Source organism: Mus musculus, chromosome 13 (genome assembly GCF_000001635.26).
Source record: "Mus musculus strain C57BL/6J chromosome 13, GRCm38.p6 C57BL/6J".
NCBI lineage: Eukaryota > Metazoa > Chordata > Mammalia > Rodentia > Muridae > Mus > Mus musculus.
Window position 1 is genome coordinate 3,631,711 of NC_000079.6, and position 22,940 is coordinate 3,654,650.

The 22,940-nt window shown below is 44.6% G+C and overlaps 1 protein-coding gene across 3 annotated transcripts; it reads left to right on the forward strand.

Annotated features, from left to right (window-relative positions):
- Window positions 1-1,878: 1,878 nt before the first annotated feature.
- Asb13 (ankyrin repeat and SOCS box-containing 13) lies at window positions 1,879-22,112 on the forward strand. 3 transcript variants are annotated; one of them, XR_003950427.1, is made up of 7 exons: window positions 1,879-2,465; window positions 10,355-10,542; window positions 11,765-11,915; window positions 13,206-13,340; window positions 17,187-17,283; window positions 17,609-17,800; window positions 18,470-22,112. XR_003950427.1 is itself a non-coding variant. In NM_178283.4 (6 exons), exons 1-6 carry the CDS (start codon window positions 2,423-2,425, stop codon window positions 18,595-18,597), a joined length of 837 nt encoding a protein of 278 aa, NP_840068.1. In that variant the 5' UTR covers window positions 2,322-2,422; the 3' UTR covers window positions 18,598-20,069. The 3 variants fall into 3 exon arrangements, 2 of the variants coding, with proteins under 2 accessions (NP_840068.1, NP_001254653.1); NM_178283.4 differs by lacking the exon at window positions 17,187-17,283 and having other exon boundaries at window positions 2,322-2,465; window positions 18,470-20,069; NM_001267724.1 differs by lacking the exons at window positions 10,355-10,542; window positions 11,765-11,915; window positions 17,187-17,283 and having other exon boundaries at window positions 2,322-2,465; window positions 17,609-17,664; window positions 18,470-20,069.
- Window positions 22,113-22,940: the final 828 nt, after the last annotated feature.

Here is a 22,940-nt window from a genome sequence, read left to right on the forward strand (position 1 = left end):
AGAGAACTCTTAACTTAAATCTTATATTTTCTTTCTTTACAGAATAACAAATTTCAAGTCAGTCATTCCGTCAAAGAATATAATGAAAAAAAAACAGCATAATATCCATATTTTGGTCCTTGATGAATATATTTTGGCTGTTGAAGAAAAAGGACTGTGGTAGTTTGAATATGCCTAGCCCAGGGAGTGGCACTATTTGGAGGTGTGGCCTTGGAGTAGGTGTGGCCTTGGAGTAGGCGTGTCACTGTGGGCTTGGGCTTTAGAACCCTCATCCTAGCTGCCTAGAAGCCAGTCTTCTACTGTTTGCCCTCAAAACAAAATGTTGAACTCTCAGCTCCTCTTGCACCATGCCTGCCTGGATACTGCCATGCTCCCACGTTGATGATAATGGACTGAACCTTTGAACCTGTAAGCCAGCCCCAATTAAATGTTGTCTTTAAGTTGCCTTGGTCATGGTGTCTGTTCTCAGCAGTAAAACCCTATGTAAGACAAGGACCTATTTTAGAGAATGTACTTTTGAATATGTAAACACTTTAAAAAAGGGGGTGGCTGCTCATGCCTTTGATCCCAGCACTCGGGAGGCAGAGGCAGGCGGATTTCTGAGTTTGAGGCCAGCCTGGTCTACAGAGTGAGTTCCAGGACAGCCAGGGCTACACAGAGAAACCCTGTCTCGAAAAACCAAAAAAAAAAAAAAAAAAAAAAAAAAAAGAAAAGAAAATGGAAAAAAAATGATTGCTTAGGAAACCTATAACAAACATTTATATAACACATGTACAATATACATGTATATATTCATATGTGTTCGATATAGCCTATATTCACATTTGCAGAATCCGTGTCAGGAAAGAAATGCTGAAGAAAATACAAACATGCAGACCTACCACACAGACAAGAAGGAATACCGAATCACAGAATCTCACTGCAAATGTGTGAAAATGAAGCCTATTTTTATCTGCCTAAAAACGTAGAAAACTTGCAAAGAAGCATGTGCAAGACCTGAGAGATGGCTCGGTCGTGGGCTTGCTGAGCCATCTGACAGGACCAGAGCTTGGATTCTCAGAGCTCAAGAAAAACTGGGCAATGTAAGCTGTCATTCATAATTCCAGCAGTCTTGCACCGTGATGGGAGGAGGAAGTGGACGGCTCTCTGAGAGCCCACAGGCCTGCCAGGTGCAGCGGTGAATAGGAGACCCCGTCTCAAACAAATCAGAAGGTCCTCAAGGACTAACACGGACTGTATCCTCTGACCTGCAAACACACATGTAGTCACATACACTCACATATACATCAAACAAAGCAAAACCAAAACAAATGCCCCTGCAAAACAAAACAAACAAAAACAAAACCACAAGAGCCAAAATTTGATAAACAAATGGCCAAATAGATACAGATCCTTTTACTAAAAGATTTGGAATTTTATTCCAAGGTTTATTCCAGAAGTTCGGGTTCCCAACAGATACCATTCAAGGTCTCCTAAACCTGTGGTCCAAGGTGCAGATGAAGTTTCCGGCCATCCAAGCATCCTTACCTCAAAGGATGACTTCTAGTGCTATTTCCAGTGATTCTGATGTTATCATGTTCAAGTCACGTTGTATTTCCTCCGTGAGCCTCTGTACTGGTCAAGATGAGAGTGTCTCCCAAGTATCTCACGTTTTTGGTTGACCTGGAACCCCCTGGGAAGACTGGTTTCTCCTTTCTGCTAGGTTGCTCATAGAGCTCCAACTCCTTCTGCTAAACTGGTTAGTGAAACACCTGATTAAAACCATTCACCAAGAAACGTGGTTTTCTTCAATGAATACCAGCTATTTGAAAGTTAAGATTTATTTTGAAAGAAAGAAAGAGAGGGAGGGAGAGAGGAAGGGAGGGAGAGAGAGAGAGAGAGAGAGAGAGAGAGAGAGAGAGAGGAAAGAAAGAAAGAAGTTAGGCATTTTGATCACCATCTTCAGTGAAAACGTTTTCTTCAAAGTTTCAGGCATGAAGAGACTGAATACTTTGCTCAGCGGGATCAGTGTAAACCACAGAAGGCCAGTTTTGGCAGCTAAACACTTTTTGCACATGGGCACGCGTTTGAGGAGCTAAACATTTTGCATACGAACGTATCTTTTAGCTAGGACACCGGGATTTAAGCTTTTCTGCCAAACACAGGAGTTGTTAATGGACGTATATTCACTGGTGTCAACACGGACACATATTTTGCACTCTTCTGATTTGCATGTCACCCTTCAGCAGTGACAGCGGAGTGGGGACGCTCAGGTGGCACGCGGCGGATACAGAAACTACAACTCCCAGCGGTGGCCATGGTAGCAATCAGGCCCCGCCCAGCGGCCTGCGCTCCGGGGTAGGTCTCGGTTTAGGTCCCGGCTCAGGTCCCAGAGCTCTGAGTCACAAGGCCGGTAGACAGGGGAGCCCAGCGGGCGAGCAGCATGGAGCCGCGCGCCGGGGACGGCTGCTTCCTGGGAGATGTGGGTACGTGTTTCGCGCCGCAACCGCCAAGGACACCACACCGGGGCTGGAGTCAGGACCAGGAGATCAGCACTTGGGGACAGAGCAAGCTCATGGGTGGCCTTTGTCCCAGAGATGGGCATCGCGCGCCGTTCCAAGTTGGTGGTCAGAGGCGTTGGGGTGGGGTGTAGTGATTCGAGTAGGGCCCGGACGATCCTGGTCATCTCAGACCGACGTTTAATGTCTGTCGCCCTGTTTCTAGCCGGTGCACTGTGCAGCTGGTCTTCTCTGTGATGCACCAGGTATGGGATTCAGAACCGCCAGTCTACCAGAGCACCGCACACTTTGGGGAGCATGCGGGGTCGTTGCCCAATTCACCCGCAGAGTCTGGAAAGTGTACACTGGTTGGCAGCCTCATCCGGAGCCTACTGCGGTCACTGCACCACGTTTGGTGCAGTGAATTGCTTGCGGGGCTTAAAGCATCCTACACATACCCTGTAGGTTGCAGCAGCTGCAACCAGGGAGTCTGCTCCAGAATGAGGTCATGGCCCAACACTGGGACATACCTGGTGCTGAAGAAGTGTCCTCTGTACCTTTGGGCTGTTTTAATCCATAAAATGAATTTGAAGGCAAAGGAGCATTCTTTGGAGAAGTACATTTTTTTTCTTGTTTACAAAATAATAATATGGTAAATAGAAAGGACAATGACATTGTGCTTCAATAGCTTGAAAATAAATAGAAGAAAGAAAGCCAAAATGTTCCTTTATGTGAGTTAAAAAAAAAGTAATGTAAGCCGGGCATGATGGCGCACGCCTTTAATCCCAGCACATGGGAGGCAGAGGCAGGAGGATTTCTGAGTTCGAGGACAGCCTGGTCTACAAAGTGTGTTCCAGGACAGCCAGGGCTACCCAGAGAAACTCTGTCTCAAAAACCAAAAAAAAAAAGTAATGTAAAGAAAATCGAGTTAATTTAGCTGCAATTTATTATGATTGTAATTACAATCATAACAAGGTAGATAGATCTTTTAATTGATTTCTTCAAAACAAACTCCTTCAGAACAATCAAAGCCTCTTTAATAAGCACCTGTTTTTCTTGGCACCCTTGGCTGGCACAAGACTTTGACCCTGATAGCGTGGTCACTATTTGATTCGTGTGACTAGGCAGTGGATGGCTAACCACAGAAGCCTACTAAGCATACATTTTTTTGTTCAGATAGGGGTTAGTCTGGCATCAGAGCCTGGCATGAGGGCTCTTACCTGTAATCCTAACCCTCAGAAAGTAGAGACAGTGGGGCTGTGAGTTCTAGGCCAACCTAGGCTATATGTCACAATATTTTCTCTAAATATTTTTTAAAAACACCACTCCCAAGTATATTTTCTGCATAGCTTGTGGAGAAATCTTTTTTTTTTTTTTCCTAGACGGGGTTTCTCTGTGTAGCCCTGGCTGTCCTGGAACTCACTCTGTAGACCAGGCTGGCCTCGAACTCATAAATTCGCCTGCCTCTGCCTCCCGAGTGCTGGGATTAAAGGCATGCGCCATCACTGCCCAATGAAAATCATATTCTTGATTAGCGGGTGTTAGGGTTCTTGGCTATTTTTGACACTGTAATTTAAAAAATTTAATATGTGTCCCCAAAAATGTGCCCTGCTGGTATTTGTATTTCTGGCTTAAACTGAAGGTGCTGGATCCAAAACAGTACCACTGTTCCAGTAAAAGTGGAACCCACCACAGGGAACTTTAACTGTAATATTCTGACTTCTAATATTATATTCCTGCTGAATGGTAACCAGAATATTTATGTATAGCACTTTTAGATTACTTTCATTTGCTTATGTAATTTTCTCTCGATTTCATGAGGTCTTTTTTTTTTTTTTTTTTTCCTCGAGACAGGGTTTCTCTGTGTAGCCCTGGCTGTCCTGGAACTCACTTTGTATACCAAGCTGGCCTCGAACTCAGAAATCCGCCTGCCTCTGCCTCTGCCTCCTGAGTGCTGGGATTAAAGGCCTGTGCCACCACACCTTGGCTTCATGAGGTCTTTGGAGAGAAAGGAAAGAAAAGATCTTCCATGTGTTATTAGGAACCCTCTGGCTTTACCATTTTTATCCCTGTGACATGTTCAGTCTTAGCAAGGATTCAGGATGCTTTTCAAGGCTTAGAATGAAACTTTGAATGGTTAGAATGAAAACGTGGGGCTGGTGAGATGGCTCATCGGTTAAGAGCACTGACTGCTCTTCCGAAGGTCCTGAGTTTGAATCCCAGCAACCACATGGTTGCTCACAACCATCTGTAATGAGATCTGACTCCCTCTTCTGGAGTGTCTGAAGACAGCTACAGTGTACTTACATATAATAAATAAATAAATCTTTAAAAAAAAGAAATTGTTTAATAAAAACAGGAATTCAAAGAGAACTTGTTGACAAACAAGCTTGAAAGCATACCGGAGGCCGAAAAAGTTTAAAGAAAATAATAGTCAAGTAATAAACACGTTTATGAACAAAACAGCACGTTAATATCTTTTCTGTAACATGGCCCTGTGAAAAGTCACCTCCTTCACAAGAAAACTAAGGTGGCTGGTTGCCAATGAAGCCTTTTCTCAAGTTCTTCAGAATGAAGAAAATAAGCCAGGCCTGAAAGTTCTTACTGGTAATCTCAGCTAGGTGGCCCAGATACGCTGTGAATTTAAGGCCAGCTCAGGCTACTACCAAGGACCTCTCTCAAAAAGTAAAAAAACAAACAAGAAAAGATACTTGGCTTGAAGCCCAGGCTCGCTGTGTTTTGTGATCGAACTGTGGGAACTAAGGGAGTGTACCCTCACTTAATAAACATACCAGGATGACTAAAGGCAGGGAAGGAGGGCGATCACGTGTTCTAGGTGTTCTAAGTGAGCTCCTTTTCAGCAGGGAGAGGAGTCGCTCTTTCTGCGCCCCGCCCGCCTGTCCGCCCGGTTTGGTTTCCTTGTTCTTTTAACTTAGTTGCCAATCTGTTTCACTTTCCCCTACTCTCTTTCACTTTCTTTTCTTTACTTAGTCTTTCAAGTTGCTGCTCCCTGCCCCTCTTTGAAGGCAAACATTTTATTTTATTTTTTACCTCATTGTATGTTTTTAAAAAAAATATAGACTGTGGGAGTAGTTGGGTTGGTCAGCAGGGGGAGGGGGAGGGGGAGGGGATAGCAGAGGGGATAACATTTGAAATGTAAATAAAGAAAATATCTAAAAAACAACATAGACTGAAACAATAAGGCAATATTGCCCCCCCCCCCCTTACATTGAGTGCCTTTTAAAGTCACATCACAGGTCATTTGTATCGTGTTTTATTTTGTTTTGTTTTGTCAAAGACTATTTTGGAGATTCATAATTAAAACATCTAAAAAGATACGCTTGAGAACTATCTTAAAAGCTAACAAAAGCGCCCACATTTAAAGTAAGGCAGGGTTTCTCTGTGTAGCCCTGGCTGTCCTGGAACTCACTCTGTAGACCAGGCTGGCCTCGAACTCAGAAATCTGCCTGCCTTTGCCTCCCCAGTGCTGGGATCAAAGGTGTGCACTACCTCACCCGGCTTCAGGTCTGTTTAAATACAGACTGTACAATTAAAGCTGGATGCTGATGATCAATAGCACTGTCTACTTTGGGCCGTTCTCGGGCACATATATTATGTTTAGTGGTCGTAGGATCCTGAAGAACAGGCACTGCCATCTGTACAGTGGGGAGGAGGGTAAACCCTCAGTGTACAGAGATAACCAACCTCAGGAAGAGGCTGGTCTGTTCCTTCGCCTGTACCAATGCTTGTGTTCTTTGACTGCCTTTGTAAGGAGGTTTGGGAAAGTAAAGGGGTCATACATTTGGCTCTCCCTGCTGTGTGTGTGTGTGTCAGTTGTATAATATCTCTGAAGTCCTCAGCTCTAGAATTCATTGTTAGTGACACAAATCTTAGTTTTCCAAAGCTTTGGGGATAAGTCACTCAGGACCCTGGACTTTTCCCTGAGAGCTAAATAAAGATAAGTGTGTCTTGAAGCATCCCCTACAGCATCTTGTTCCCAATCATAGGCATTCAGTTCTTTCCTGGTGGTATCCCCGCATGTGTAGCTGGCCCCTTCTGTATCTATATTTATTTATCTTCATTTGCTTATTTGTTTTTCTAGATAGGATTTGTCTGGGTAACAGATCTGACTGTGCTGGGAACTAGCTCTGTAGATGAGGCTGGCCTTGAACTCACAGAGATCTACCTGCCTCTGCCTCTCAAGTGTTGGGATTACAAGTGTGTGCAGGCAGACCCCCTTACCCCATTAAATACTTTTATTTTTAGTTATTACATGGTGCGTGTGTGTGTGTAAATTCAATGCCTACATCAGACCTCCTGCTGTTGGAGTTAAAGGCAGTTATAAGAGACTTGGGAACCAAACTCAGGTCCTCTGGAAGAGTACTATGTTCTCTTAACCACGGAGGCATCTCTTCAGATCCAAGCACACCCTGTTTTATGCAATGCTGGGGGTTAAGCCAAGCTTTGTGCATGTAGTCAAGCTCTCTACCAACTGAGCTTCAACTCTAACCTTCACATCCCCTTCAGTGACTTACTTGGAATAAGATTGCTGATTCATATCACATCGAAGAAGGCATCCCTGAGGTTTGACCCCCATTCACAGTCACAATGATGGAGCACTTTGCCCTGATTATGTCCTTGGTGGGTTTGAAGATGCTCTCTTTTTGGAATGGGCTGCTTCCTACTGAGAGATGACAGGGCTGGAGAGAAGCAGTTTCAGTCACAGCCACGATCCCTGTCAACGTTAAGGTCAAGTCCAGCCCAGCACTGGACATATCTATAGTATATTGTGAAGGAGGGTCTCTAGAAAGTTGGCTTGCTCTGCACCAGGCAGGATGGGGAAGGGCAGCTACAATCCTAGTTTTCTTGGACAGTAGCTGGGCCTGGACTGTACAGATTCTTCTTGAGCTCATGCAATTAAGCCCTATGTAATTAAGTGAGATGCTAAAGAAACCAACAGGGAGGAAGCAGGTAAAGAAGAGACTCTTTTGCTGCTTGTCCTGGTATGAATGCTCACACCACAGCTGCCCGGTCAGAAGAGTCCCTGCTGTTTATCTGGAGCTCACCATTTGTATGTAAAGAGTGTGGACTCCATCTCAGAGGACCAGGACCCGAGTAGATAAACAGGGTAGGAACTCAGTCTGCCAAGGACAGTGGAAGCCAGAGACAGTGATACCTATGGAGTGCTTCTCAGAGATTTCCCACTAAGGTAAAGCAGGGATTCTAGAGGAGTCAGTATGAAGTTTGCTAAGTTGAGCCAGTTGAGGTTTATTAAGATGTGATAGAATATGTTGGCCAGTTGGTCTGTCCTGGTTGGTGAACTCCAGTTTCAATGAGAGATTCCATCTCATAAGACAATAGAAAACACAATTAAGGAAGACACAGGGGATCAACCTCTGGCCTGACATACATGTGCACATATGTACACGTGAACCAGCAGCACACATACAAAAAAAATAGAAGTCCCTGGAAGACTATGACTGAAGTCCCACATGGCCATCTTATTATTTGACTCCCTAAGGAGGAGGGGAGGTGGGAGCAAGCTGGTAATGAGAGAGCAATTATATAGCAAAGATTGAGGACTGAGCCCCAGCCCCAGAGGGAGCTTGCTAAAACAGTACAGGGGCTCAGGTTTCCAATGCAGCACTATATTGAAGGGCATAATGCTGAGATTCAGAAATGGAGCAATTTATCATAACTGGGTTCTTGGCTCTGGGTTGGACCAGCCTGAAGTGAAGCCTAAGCAGCCAGCCAGTTTCCAGTTGACTGTGTTTTCTGTGTGCAGTCTTCAGGAATCTATTTAAGGTTCACATCCACATGTTATCTTTACCATACTTTTCCCCTTACCCTTCCTGATGGTTGTTACTGGTCTTTATGAAGAGAATGTCTTATTCCTCCCTGGTTTATGAACCTGGAGGAGACATCAGTGGTTCGGAGTATCTGGTGAAGCCTAGATGACAAATGTACTTCTCGGCTGTAATGCTATCTTTGTTCTGATGTCAGCGAGCGTGTTCTTCTCTGGCTTGTTGTTACTGAAGAGCTACTATTTCTTATTTAGACTCGGAATAATCTGGGAGATACACCTCTGGGTATTTCTGCGAGAACCTTTCCAGGAAGGTACAACTAAAGAGGGAAGACCCAAATGAATGTGGGTGACTCCAGTCCACGAGCTGGGGGTCCCAGACAAAATGGAAAAGAAAAAAAAAAAAAAGCAGAACGTGAACTGATGCCTAGCATTCATCTCTCTCTGCTTCCCGACTGTGCACACAGTGTGTGAGCTACCTCCTGCTCTCAATGCATGCCTTCCCTGCCAGCATGGCTTTCCTCTCTTACTCTGAGCCAAATTAAAGTCTTCCCTCCTTAAGTAGCTTCTGTCATGTGTTTTGTTATTGCAGTGAGAAAAGGAACCAATACAGTTACTCTTAAAAAATTTAAAAACATTTTTTGCTATGAGTGTTTGACCTGCATGTATGTTTGTGTACTACATGTGTTCAGAGGCATCAGAGGCTGGAAGAGGGTATCCGATCCTTCAGGGCTGGAGTTAACATGATTATGAACCCTCCACGTGGGAGCTAGGAATTGAGCCCAGGTCTTCTGGAAGAGTAGCCAGCACTCTTAACAGCCGTTCCATCTCTCTAGCTCTCCTCTAAACACTTGAATTGTGGTAAAGAGCATAGAGCTAAAGGCTACCATCTGGACATTTTCAGATGGAGAGTTGTTTCATTACGTTACATTGCACAATGAGCACAGCATTTATCATGCTTCACCCACAGAGCTCTTCATCCTGCAAAACTGACCTCGTATACCCATTAGATGTCATATAACTCTCCATCCTCCTTGGTCCCGTCATGCTGCTTTCTGTCTCTACAATTGTGTTTACTTTAGATATCTTGTGTGAGTGGAATCATACATCATATGGCCTTTTGTGACTGGCTTATTTCACTTAACATAATGTTTTCAAGGTTTATCCATGTCTGCTCCTATCTTCTCCCTACGTAAAGCTAATGTTTGTATAGCACATTTTGCTTATCCACCCATTTCTTGCTGAACACTTACTTGTATCATTTCTATATTTGTTGTGTTTACTTACAGGAGTGTGGGTGAAGGATTACTAACAGAATCAGAGATAACTCAAAGGCAGTTGCATGTTGACCTGGGCATGGGTGATAGCATTGGAAAGCTACTACTACTCTCCTCCTTTTTCTCTCTCCACTACCCCAACATAAACTTAAGATTTACCTTATCTTCTTTTTTTTTGTTTTTTTGTTTTTTTGTTTTTTTTCGAGACAGGGTTTCTCTGTATAGCCCTGGCTGTCCTGGAGCTCACTTTGTAGACCAGGCTGGCCTCGAACTCAGAAATCCGCCTGCCTCTGCCTCCCGAGTGCTGGGATTAAAGGCGTGCACCACCACGACCAGTTCCTTATCCTCTTTTTAAGGGTTTCATGAAACTTCTCTTACTTGGGGTTTTTCACCTCTCACGTTGACTTTAAGCTGTTAATTTGCTATTTTTCACTATCCCCTCAAATTGTATATTGCCACTTATGGAGCACTTCCCTTTTGGTAAGGTACAACATACAGAAGTACACATGTGGAACTGCTGGGTGCAGCAGTGAGCTATAAGGCATATAGCTGTAAGAGACCAGGGGCAAGAGATTGGCTCACAATATGAGCCAGATTCATAGCGCAGACACCCTTATATGCCCTAGCAAGAACTTTGAGCTCCACCCTCTAGCTAGTGGGGGTTGCTTATGGATTTTAATAAGAGCATTGGGACTAATTACATGATTACATGTGGTGTCTTGGCTGCCAATGGGCCTAGGAGCCTTTGTTTTGATGGAAGCAGGAGGGTCTTAGTAAGGATTCTGTTTCCTCTTTAGGTTTCTGGGTGGAGCGCACGCCCGTTCATGAGGCGGCTCAGCGGGGTGAGAGCCTCCAGCTTCAGCAGCTGATTGACAGTGGAGCATGTGTTAACCAGGTCACTGTGGACTCGATCACACCCCTTCATGCAGCAAGTCTGCAGGGCCAGGCCCAGTGTGTGCAGCTGCTGCTAGCAGCTGGTGCCCAGGTGGGTGACCATTCGGCATTGACAGCCACCTAGTGGCAGCTCTGGGGGTTGGTGGGACAGGCTCAGTAGAGCACTAAAGAAAAAAAAGACTGTAAGGTGTGCAAGGATACGGATAGACAGGTTGCTTAGGGTACTGAAAGCCATGGGAGGAGGCGGGATGGTTGTTATTGACCAGAGCAGGTTCATGGATGGGGCACTTTTAGCAAAGTGGTTTAGCACAACTCTGCTCTCAGATGACCAGGTAGACTCTTTTGTGATTGCCTGGGCCCTGGGCTGAACAGCTGCTGTGTAGGTTTGGTTGTGTTTGTTTGTTTAAGGAGGTCGACTAGTTGTCCTTTTTATTAAAAGACGAGTAAGTGCCAAAAGGTGGCCTGTTGCTTTAAGAAGCGTAGAAGGAAGGAATCCCTGTGTAGGTTTAACAAACAGAGTTCTTAACTCCAGGATATACAGTGTGAGATGCTGACATAACCTCTGGGGTGAGGCAGAGAAAATAAGTTAACAAAACAAACTTCTGACCTGGCTGCCCTTGCCAGTGTGCACATTCACAGCACAGGTAGATTTTGCTGCTGGTGGTTTCCATTCTGCAGGTTATCTGCCTGCTTAGCAGAGCTGGCGACATCTTCGCTGTCCCATGTGCCTATGGAGAACACAGGACTCTGGTCTCTGAGCTCACCATGTGAGGGCAGAGTGAACACAGCACACCATGTACCCTTCCCCGAAGCTTGGGATGGAACAAATGTCACAGTTTTCATTGTGAACCCACAGAAGCCTAACTTGGATAAATTCTAAGTGTGTCTTTCCAGTTTAGGGCGTTGGCTTCTTCCTGGCCTATGGTTTTCCATGCTAAGCAGTCTCTAACATTTTCTTTTAGTCAAAGCTCAACTTAAAATCCATCTTGAATCTTGCTTCCCCAACCTCAGGCTCTCCTTTCTGCCCTATGTTTACTATTTGCTTGGGGATGGTAGTGAGGGTGAAGCAGAGTTTTATCCTGCTCTGGGCAGGAAGAGACACTCCAATGAGAGATTTCTGTGTTTAAGAGGCTCCTACATTCCTACCCCAATCCATGCACCTTTCTCTTTGAACTTCCTCCCATGGCTTGTTTCAGACCAGTGAACTGATAATTTTAAGATATCTTTGCAATGATGGACCTGCATAAAGATTACAAAGTGTCATTGCACTCATTTGCCTTACCCTTTGACATCTGCTTCTTCTGTTGTTTGAGGTGGACGCACGCAACATTGACGGCAGCACCCCTCTTTGTGATGCCTGTGCCTCAGGCAGCATTGAGTGTGTGAAGCTCTTGCTGTCCTATGGGGCGAAAGTCAACCCTCCTTTGTACACAGCATCCCCGCTACACGAGGCCTGCATGAGTGGTGAGTCCCTATGTTAGAGACCAAAATTACCCAAGTACAAAGCGCTAAGAGCCCAAAGGAGGAGGCCTGTATAGATACCAGGTGTCACCAGTAGATAGAACCAGTACAATCTCTTGGTTCTTGTCTCCTTTTTTTTTCCCCCGTTAAAGATTTATTTATTTATCTTATGTATATGAGTACACTGTAGCTGTACAGATGGTTGTGAGCCATCATGTGGATGCTGGGAATTGAACTCAGGACCTTTGCTCACTCTAGCCCAAAGATTTAGTTATTGTTATATGTAAGTGCACTGAAGCTGTCTTCAGACACACCAGAAGAGAGTGTCAGATCTCATTTCGGATGGTTGTGAGCCACCATGTGGTTGCTGGGATTTGAACTCAGGACCTCTGGAAGAAGAGTCAGTGCTCTTAATTGCTAAGCCATCTCACCAACCTCGGTTCTTGTCTCCTTGAAGAAAATAATTCAGTCAAGAGACATAAATAGTTTAAGGAGAAGTTCACTTATCAAAGCTAATTGAGAACAAACACTCCACAGAGAGATTGGAATGTGCCAGCCCAAAGTATAGGCAGCCCAGAGAATTCTGAGGTGTGGATCTTAAAGACGGTTTTTATGAATATTTGTGAGGTAGGTGGCATATTTTCCTCCTAAACTATGGTGAACCGACCATACTTTTTATTTTAGGATACTTCTCCGTATGGTCCCCTAAAGGGGGGGAACCCACAAAAGAAGGGCCATGAAGAGTTACCAGCCACTTCATATATTGAGATATAGCTATTTGCCCTTGGTTTCTTGATGGGCCAATGTACTGGCTGGTTTTGTGTGTCAACTTGACACAGCTGGAGTTATCACAGAAAAAGGAGCTTCAGTTGAGGAAATGCCTCCATGAGATCCAACTGTAAGGCATTTTCTCAATTAGTGATCAAGGGGGAAAGGCCCCTTGTGGGTCGGACCATCTCTGGGCTGGTAGTCTTGGTTCTATAAGAGAGCAGGCTGAGCAAGCCAGGGGAAGCAAGCCAGTAAAGAACATCCCTCCATGGCCTCTGCATCAGCTCCTGCTTCCTGACCTGCTTGAGTTCCAATCCTGACTTCCTTGGTGATGAACAGCAGTATGAACGAACGTGTAAGCCAAATTAACCCTTTCCTCCCCAAATTGTTTCTTGGTCATGATGTTTGTGCAGGAATAGAAAACCTGACTAAGACAGCCACCTTTTCAACTGCTGTTCATCATGGCTACCATTTCCAGTGTGTGTATTCATGAACGTCTTCATCTTTTCCCCCACTTTTTTCAAGGGAGTTCTGAATGCGTGAGGCTTCTTATTGATGTTGGGGCCAACCTGGAAGCCCACGATTGCCATTTTGGGACGCCTTTACATGTTGCCTGTGCCCGGGAGCATTTGGACTGTGTCAAAGTGTTGCTCAATGCAGGTATGTTGCTGTTTGCCCAAGCTACTATTTACCTGAGTGGATAACTTAGCTGCACCATACTAGCAGATGGCTGGGTAGCAAAAGCAGATAGACAGGTTCTTCCACTTCACAGGGAGACCTTGGCTTTGGCCTCTGTGTCTATGAAACTGGAAAAGTAAAACTTATTTTCCCATATGTTGGGAATATTCTCAATGTTTTTATAGTGCCTGGTATACAGTCATTGCTCAATAAATGCATCTGATTACTGTCTGTCTGTCTGTCTGTCTGTGTCTGTGTGTGAAAGAGAGGGAGGGAGGGAGGGGTGGAGAGAGGGAGGGAGGGAGGGAGGGAGGGAGAGAGAGAGAGAGAGAGAGAGAGAGAGAGAGAGAGAGAGAGAGAGAGAGGTATACGGGTGCCTGCAGAGTCCAGAAGAGGGTATTAGGTCCCTGGAGCTGAGTTATAGGCAATTGTGAGGACAGCATTTCTCAGTTCGTCAGCACATTACACTTTAGGGCTCTTTGGTAGCTTTTTCAGAAGAGGGAAGTCTCCTTTCCAAGTGTCACCAGTGTACCTCCCCTGACACTCCACTGGCTTAAACTAGGTCTTATCCTTATAGTCCAGCTTTGTCAAATTTAGAAGGAAAGAGATTGTACTACCCTGGAGCTATGGGTGGGTCTGTCTTCTCACCCTACCCCAACTTTTTCATTGTGTACTTTTTCATTGTGAAGTATTTCCATCCTGTATAGAAGCTGAGAGAAGTAGCATGGTCCTGTGGACTCACATAATAAGCTTTACAAAATCAACGAGATTCTAAGCTACTGAGGCTGAGCCATAAACCTGTTGGAGAACCTAAGAGAGTCACATTCCACATCTTCCGGAAAACATGCGGCAGGTGCTTGTGCAGTGAAGTCAAAGGTCCTGGCTCTGCTGGCGGATCTATGACATGTATGAAGTGGTCATACTGTACTCCACACGTGGACAAAGAGGTGGCTGCTCCTTTTCTTTTTGTAGGTAGAGATGCTGAGTTAAGGAATTAGATTGTGTTTGCAGAGGGAGAGAGCTGGTGGGATCAAAGTCCACTTGCTATGGTTAAGTAACTTTTCACCTGATCACTAACAGTAAATATTTAAACTCTTCTGGAAGGGTCCAGAGGTGGCAGATGTGGATTAATTACACTTCCATCTCCTTGGCAGAGCCCATGTTCCTGGGCACTGGGTCACTTGTGCCGATGGCCCAGGTTTGTGGCCATTTTCAGCTGTGTGCTAGGGTGTGTTAGGGCAGTCCTCACCTCTCTGGCTTCTGTTTTACTCCAAATCTCATTAATCCTATTTTGTTTTGAAGTAAAGATTTTGGTAATGAGCCAGCTTTGACTTCTTTCTCTGAAGCATGGAATTGGCCAGAAGGAGCTGGTTGTCTTTGATATGTTAATTAATGTCATATAATATTAATCTAGAAATATTTTGAGCGGATAGACCAGACAGCAGACCAGGCCAAGGTGGTTCTACATGGGAGAGGTTTATTGAGCAGGGATAGGGGGGTGGCGAAGCGGGTAGAGGGCAGAGAAGAAGAAAAAGAGAAAGAGGGGGTAGAGAAGAAAGAGGAGAGAGAGAGAGAAGAGAGAAGAGAGAAGAGAGCAAGGAAGGGGGGTGATTCCCTAATTTATACGGAAAATGACGTCACACCTGTGAGGGTGGGAACTGAGCCAAGTGGATTGTGAAATTGAGGGTTGTTGTCCTGGTAACGCAGGACAAGGGTCACATAGTTAGGCCGGGGCTTGGAGTGTCCTGGTGCTAACAGTCCTACCATCTCCCTGCTTGGCCAAGACACGAAATGACCATTGTGCAGGGTTTGAGTATATGGGCTATTGGAATGCCAAGATTCCAGGAGACTGTTTCCTTGAAACTCTTTGCTTGTGACTGCTTCCAAGCTTTTAGGCCTGTAATGCGTGTCACTACTGGTGTGGATGTAGCAGTCTCTCACTATTCCCATTTTCATTCAGCACTAGTTGGGCCTAGACGCATTGCTGTGTGCACACTGGAACTGATGTTTTCAGTCAGTTTCCCTCCTCATTGACCCTCCTTTCTATCCAGCCAAAGAGTGCCAAGAGTGGTGCTGGGGCTGGAGAGATGGCTTAGTGGTTAAAAGTATACTGGCTGTTCTTCTAGAGGTCCTGAGTTCAATTCCCAGCAACCACATGATGGCTCACAACCATCTATACTGGGATCTGATGCCCTCTTCTGGCATGTAGGTGTACATGCAGATAGAGCACTCAGATACATAAAGTAAATAAATCTTTCCTTTTTAAAGAATTATTTACTTTGGGAAGGCCACTTTGGAAGAGTCCAAAAACTTATCAAAGAGCCATGGTAGCCAACAGCAAGGAAGGAGAGGTGGATGTTCTAGATCTTTCCTACTTCTTTCTCTCCAACCTTGAGGAAGCCTTTTGCTTCCTTGTGCCTCTTTCTCCACCGTTGAAAACCAAGATAATCCCATCCTTTCCTGGTTGGCTCTTGCCAGAATATTGGAAGAATCAATAAGAAAAAGCCACTAAATTCTGTGAGCTCTACAATTTGATTTTCATTACAAATCATGTATCCAGCATGAAAAAATTGTTTGTGTATGATGATTACAGCAGTCTGAAAAATATTTACTCCTGTAAGCTGGTATTGAAAGGATACCATCTGAGGCAAGAGAGTGATAGAAGTGTTGGCCAGGTTTTCCCGACTGCCTTTTCATGGCACTCTGTAGCTCCTCTGTGTTGTAACTCAAGCCTTCTCCTTGTAGGAGGAAACGGTCAGTCCCTGGTGATGTGAGGTCTCTGGATTCTGCCAGGGAGAACAGAAAGAGTGTTCTCAGGACCACATCGTGGCCATTGGGATAACACAGCTCTTAATCCCTTTAGAGGATTAAGCAGATTTTAAAGTAGGGTTTTCCAGCTAGGAGCAAAGGAACCAACATCTAAAATGACCACTAAACACTGGCACATTGCCAGCATAGCTCTGATTTTATGACCTTGGCTTGAAACTGTAATTTGGGCAATTTGTGGATGCTAAGATATTTGCTTGGTTTCTCTAAAATACTTTAATCTTTTCCTATTAATTGTTAGCTATTAATTCTTTACTGGTTCAGGAGGAGCCTTCAAAGACATTAACATCTTCTTCCAAAGGAGCTCTGAGACCTTAGAAAATCATTATATAGAACTGGTGATCGCTATGTATCAAGAAGGACATTTCACATAGGCCTTTTTTTTTTTTTAATCAAAATTTAAAAATTTTAAACATTTACCTTAAATTTTTTAATTTATTGTAATTGTATGCATATGGCTTCAGGTGTGCACGCCAAAGTGCATGCATGGCAGTTGGAGGTCAGCTGGCTTTGAGGAATTTGTTCTTCCCTTCCCTCTCTTTGTGGTTTCTGGGGATCCAGCTCAGGTCACTGGGCTTGGGCTAGACCATCTTGCAAGCCTCGAAATTCTTTTTTTTTTTTTTTAATGTATTTTAACATGCTGAATTTAGCCATGTTGCCCTGGAAGTGCCTGCTGTGGTTTGATCTCAGAAGCTAAGCAAGATCAGACACAGTTAGAGCTGGAGGGGAGACCTAGGAAACCAATGGCTGTAGGCTCAGAATGCTGTATCCAGCTGCTACTCCCTGAATCTTTCTGTGCACCCCCAGGAAGACGAGGGGAGTGGAGGGAGTTCATAGCCAACCTTTTAAGCAGATTGTCTGTTTCTTCTTTATCTCTCCCAGTGTATAAAAGAGTATATTTAAGGAATTTTCATTCTTTTATCCAGCCAGTTAGTTTTTGAGCCCAACATGCCTGTGACAGAGCAGCTGTGTCATCTGTGTCATCTGTGTCTGTGTCCACAGGATGAGCCTCTGGAAATCTAGGGACCTACGAGAACAGACTACAGCGTTCCTGAGAACAAACATTTAACCTGTTGAGAAGCCCTTTACTTTGCTGTGTGTATGTGTGTGTGTGTTTTGCTTTTTGGGGATATATCACATATATATATATATATATATATATATATATATATATATATATATATTTATATTTATGTCTTATATATATATATTATATATCTTATATGTATAATGTAACCCTCACTCTGATAAGGAAAACAATAAGTATTAATCTTGAATTTTGAGATGGTACAGTGGAGTCTGTTATTTTGTTTTCTGGGCGGAAATTGCTTTTGCCCTCTGACAAAGGGTGATGTGTAGGTCAGTCTCCTCTTGGTTCCACACACTCTCCTTGGTGACAGACATTCTCTGCTGTGGTTCTCCAGGGGCCAATGTGAACGCAGCCAAACTTCATGAGACTGCGCTTCATCATGCAGCCAAGGTAAAGAACGTTGACCTCATCGAGATGCTCATAGAGTTTGGAGGCAACATCTATGCCCGGGACAACCGGGGCAAGAAGCCCTCGGACTACACGTGGAGCAGCAGCGCCCCGGCCAAGTGCTTTGAGTACTATGAAAGTAAGCCAGGTTCTGTTGTGCAGATACTCCCATATCCCATGCTGCCAGGAACCACTATCATTCATCCTGGTCCCCAGTTTGCTAGTTCTTGACTTTATGCTGACCGCTTTGAGCTGAGGTCTGAGCTCCTGTCCTTGATCACTAGGATGGACTAGGAATACTTCTGTCCCTGGGGAGCGTATGTGCTGAAGCATCAGCTTCTGTTATGTTCCTGTAGCCTAGGGGTCCACTGAGGAAAGGAGCCTAGAGTTCATGAGCTAGCTGCTAGCACCTCCCGTGGATTAAACCCTTCGCCCATGCCTGACTTAGCTGGATGGGTGACAAATGGACCTCTTAGTCACAAATCAGTTCTTTGCTAAGTCTATTTGCTAGGCAGTCCGTGTCAAAAGCAAATCAACGACACCTCCCACAAAACAAAAGACCCCTGTCTCTAAAGATCCAATCCCATGAGATGAAACCCCTGTGGATATCACTGGGATGTTATTGCCTGGCTTCTTGCAGCTGGTACCTGGCTATCTGACTTTTCAGAGATGACACATGTTCCATCCTAACTCGTGGGCTCTTCCAGTTCTACCTCCGCAGGTTACAGGGTGTGCTTCTTCTAGAAACCTTTCTCATGCATTCCCTTGATTCTTTTTCTCATGCATTTCCTTGATCCTTTTCCTCCAGAGACACCTCTTAGCCTCTCCCAGCTCTGCAGGGTGAGCCTGAGGAAGGCCACCGGTGTCCGAGGACTAGAGAAAGTCGCCAAGTTGAACATCCCTCCCCGGCTCATCGACTACCTTTCCTACAACTGAGCTGCAGGCAGGGGCCGGAAAGGCTGATGGCTGGCCCAGTTATCACCTTGCTTTGCCTAGCCCTGGGCATGGTATGAGTTCTGCCTGTTTCTCTGAAACACTAACATTGCTGTAGATTGGTTGATGCTCCTTCATGTTCCTTCTGGTTGTCCTTTTTGATGTCTTCTTCTGAACCCAGAGAAGATCTCTGAAGCCCCAGAAGGCCAGTGTCTGGCATCACAGTTGTGGATGTAACCCTTGCTAGTCTCCTGGAACAAATGTAGTCATTCTAGGACAGGCTCAGTTCTCTGTGTTTCTCTTTTCACCGGCCACCCTCAAATAGAGACAGTTCAAGGTGCACAGGGGAATCTGGGGGCTCAGAATGCTGATGTCGATGGTTTTTATCTGGGTGCCATGCCACAGAAGCATCAGGTTCTAAGCACTTGACCCTGTGGACTGGGACACTACTCTGCTGGCATCGTGCCATTTGGATGGTTTTTCTGGGGCAGCAGCTGGCACTTTCCAAGGTCTACCTGTACCCAGGTATATCACTCAGGGGCTTTACAGATCAGAGTTTGTACCCCCACATCAAGCACTGTTTTGGGGGGGGGCGGGGATGACTGTCTCCAATATTAGGACTCAAATCTGTTAAAAAAAGTTTATGTTGGGAGCCTGGAGAGATAGCTTGGGGCTAGAGTTTAGTTTCCAGAACCCACATAAGGCAGCTTACAATGGCCCATTACTTCAGCTCCAGGGGATCCAACACCCTCTTCTGGCCTCCTCAAGCACTCAGACATGTATGTGTATACACACACACACACACACACACACACACACACACAGAGAGAGAGAGAGAGAGAGAGAGAGAGAGAGAGAGAGAGATAAATAAAATAAAATCTTTTAAAAAGTTGGAGACCCTTTAGATTATATATAGATGTGTATATATATATATATACACATACATTCATGTATATGCTGTAACAAGATTTGCAATGCAAACAATATAAACAATAGCTAATATGAAAGTGCAAAACTTTATCCAGATGGGAATGAGATTCTTTAGCCAAAGCAGAAAAAGGGGTCACAATTTCTTCCTATAGTAATAACAATGAGTCCTGTACATTGTGGGTGAAATACTAAGTCTTGCATTCAGACTGAATTTTCCGGATTGACATTCTATATTTTAACAATACTGATAATACCCCACATACAATAGAAAGAATTAGAGAATTTTCCAGTAGTCATTCTCTACTGAGAAAAGCCACCTTCCTTCTGTCAGTCTCTGGTACAAGTTCTGAGGAAATCCATGTTTTTGCATGGAATAGTAATAGCAGTTATTTTCAGAAAGGCACTGGAGTCTGCCTCTTTCGTCTTTGTAACAGAATCTTGCCTCTAGCAATAAAACCCAATAACAGCCCATCTGCTATATCTTTTGGTAGAGAATAAGGTTTTCTCACCATTATTGTCCAATAAAAGTGGTTGGATGAAGTTTGTCCCTGTGTCTTATTTTTGGGGACAGTTATGCCAGGACAGGCTTCATACTGTGTGAGATGAGAGAAGTTACTCCTTGTCCTAGGCACCTGATGACTAGGATTTGGGTCCTTGTCCACTCTTGCTTTTCCTTTCTTCTTTTGAGATAGGGTCTCACTATGTAGCTCTAGATGTCCTGGAACTCACTTTAAACCGGGCTGGCTTTGAACTCAAAGAGATCTGCCTGCCTCTGTCTCCTGAGTGCTGGGATTAAAGCATACACTACAACACCTGGCTCCTATGTCCATTATTAAGCGGGGCTATGGTGATAAAAAAAAGTTTCTTTGCTTCTCTGGGCCCGAATTGTCTTAGGTATAAAGTTGGAATAACCGGTCAGGCTTAGATCACAATTGATCTTGACCGTATCATTGGCTGATCTCTTTAACCTCCAGGTGAGGGATGAGAGCCCTTATCCTGTCCTAGGCTTTTGTGGGGCTGAAGTTAGGTGATTAAAGGCTGCTTTGATAAGGTCAGAGTGCTCCTCATGCATGAAAGGCATACGGTTGTAATTGCTCTCTGGTCGTGTTGATGTTTGCAGATCTTACACCTGTATAAATCATTCTCTTCAGACCTTGGGAGGGTGCCATATATTTCATAGGGGTACTGTTGATATCTTGAAACTCAATTCAAGTTCTGTTGACAGTTTGGAGAAGACATTTGTAATATATACAATAAGGAACGTATTCAAAAATATAAAACTAGCTGACTATGGTAAAACTCTAGGAGTTTGAAGCCAGACTACATAGTCAATATTACATCATGAGACCCTGTCTCAACACACACACGCACACGCACACTCTCATGCCAAACCCCACACGCACTACCTCCCCCACAGGACCCCTCCACTTCCCCCCCTCACATAAATACCACACACCACACATGTATGCACACCCCTCTGTGTGGTGTACCCCCTGAAATATATGATACCCTCCCAAGGTCTGAAGAGAATAATTTATACAGGTGTAAGATCTGCAAATGTGAACAAAACCAGAGAGCAATCATAACCATATGCCTTCCATGCATGAAGGGCACTTTAGGCTTATCACCACCCCACTGCATGCATGTGCACTGCATGAGTGTGCAAGCGCGCGCGCGCGCACACACACACACACACACACACACACACACACCACACATACATACCACACACAGCACACACACACACCACACTCACCAAAGACACACATACACCACTCACCACATCCACACACTTACTATACACATACCAAACACATTCACCACACATATATATCACATATACACATCACACACACACACATAGACACGAATCACACATATACACCATACCATACTCCCTTACATCACATACACACACACATAGCACATACACACATATATATAACCACACACACATTCACCATAAACACACATACACACACCATACACACTGTACACACTCACCGTACACACACACTCATCATATACACACACACTCACCACACATTCAACACACACACACACACAGACAGAGTAAAGAACACATGGCCTCAGAAGGCATTTTTTTCCGATGCTGTAAAGCTGCCTGGCACTGCTGGAGCTCGCCTCAGCGGCTGCACTCACTACGCTGCCTGTGACCCCAGATAGCTATGAAAACCAAGCCATAGCGTGTGTGTGCGCGCGCGTGCGGATGGTAAGGAAAGCCCATGAAGTAATGTATGAAATGCCCTAGTTGTAATTGGCTGAATTTAGTTTAAAAACCTCCGGTCTAGCACAGCAACTCGCTCATATCCCAGGGCCCAACAGAGAAACATCGTGCCAAGAGATAATTCACACGGACTCCACGCGGACACCTGCCAGAGGACAAGCCTGCTCCGCTGTGGTTCCTCTCCAGAGGATGGAAAGCAGGAAAGAGAGTTGCCACTGATCCAGGCCATGCCAGCCAGATCCGAAAGGGTAGTGAAGAGTGTGTGAGTGAACGAGTGCAGGCCCATTTCACCATTTGTTTGCTTATTGCTGTTTATGAATAAATAAACTGTTAGAACCTCTCCTCGAGTTCGAGGATTTGCTTTCTGCCTCTGTCTTTTACCCTGATTTACGACAATTTGCAAATTTGCTTTTTTTTGTTTTGTTTTGTTTTTGTTTTTTTTCGAGACAGGGTTTTTCTGTGTAGCCCTGGCTGTCCTGGAACTCGCTCTGTAGACCAGGCTGGCCTCGAACTCAGAAATCCGCCTGCCTCTGCCTCCCAAGTGCTAGGAATAAAGGCGTGCGCCACCACGCCCGGCAGGCAACACACACAGACACACACACACACACACACACACACACACACACACACACACCCCACTCCTATTGTTTGGTAAAGTGTTAAGAGGAGGGGTCGTTTCTAAGTCTGGCAACACATGTCTGTAATTTCTGAACTTATGAGGCTGAGACAGAAGAATCACAAATTTGAGATCATCCCTGTATACATAGTGAGACCTTCCTTATCTCAAAAATCCAAAATAAAGCAACAGTCTAACAGTCCAATAAATATAACTTAGCAAAGAATAGGAAATATTAACAAAAAATGTTCAAAAGGGAAATCTTCAAATATCCAATCAGTAAATGCAGGCAAATGAGTATGTAATTCAACAAAATGATATTATAGGTCATCGTTTTATTCAGACAAGGTGGACCGTATGTCCCAAACTGACTTTAACCTATCTGTCTAGTGCTGTGAGTACAGTCATATGCCAGCACACCTGACTGCATGGATCATCATAAGGAAGATCTGATGGCCTTTATATGCTGCTAGATCATGCTGGCAGATGGAAATGCAAGATATACTCACAGGGGACATGCTGACAGGTTCATTCTGGAAAGCTACTGGATGA

Bases quoted from the DNA above. Each gene is read 5' to 3' on its own strand.
- Asb13 (NM_178283.4), top strand. From the start codon at position 2,423: ATGGAGCCGCGCGCCGGGGACGGCTGCTTCCTGGGAGATGTGG. The intron at 10,543-11,764 runs GTGGGTGACCAT...CTGTTGTTTGAG, and splicing joins TGCTAGCAGCTGGTGCCCAG to GTGGACGCACGCAACATTGA. The intron at 13,341-17,608 runs GTATGTTGCTGT...GTGGTTCTCCAG, and splicing joins CAAAGTGTTGCTCAATGCAG to GGGCCAATGTGAACGCAGCC.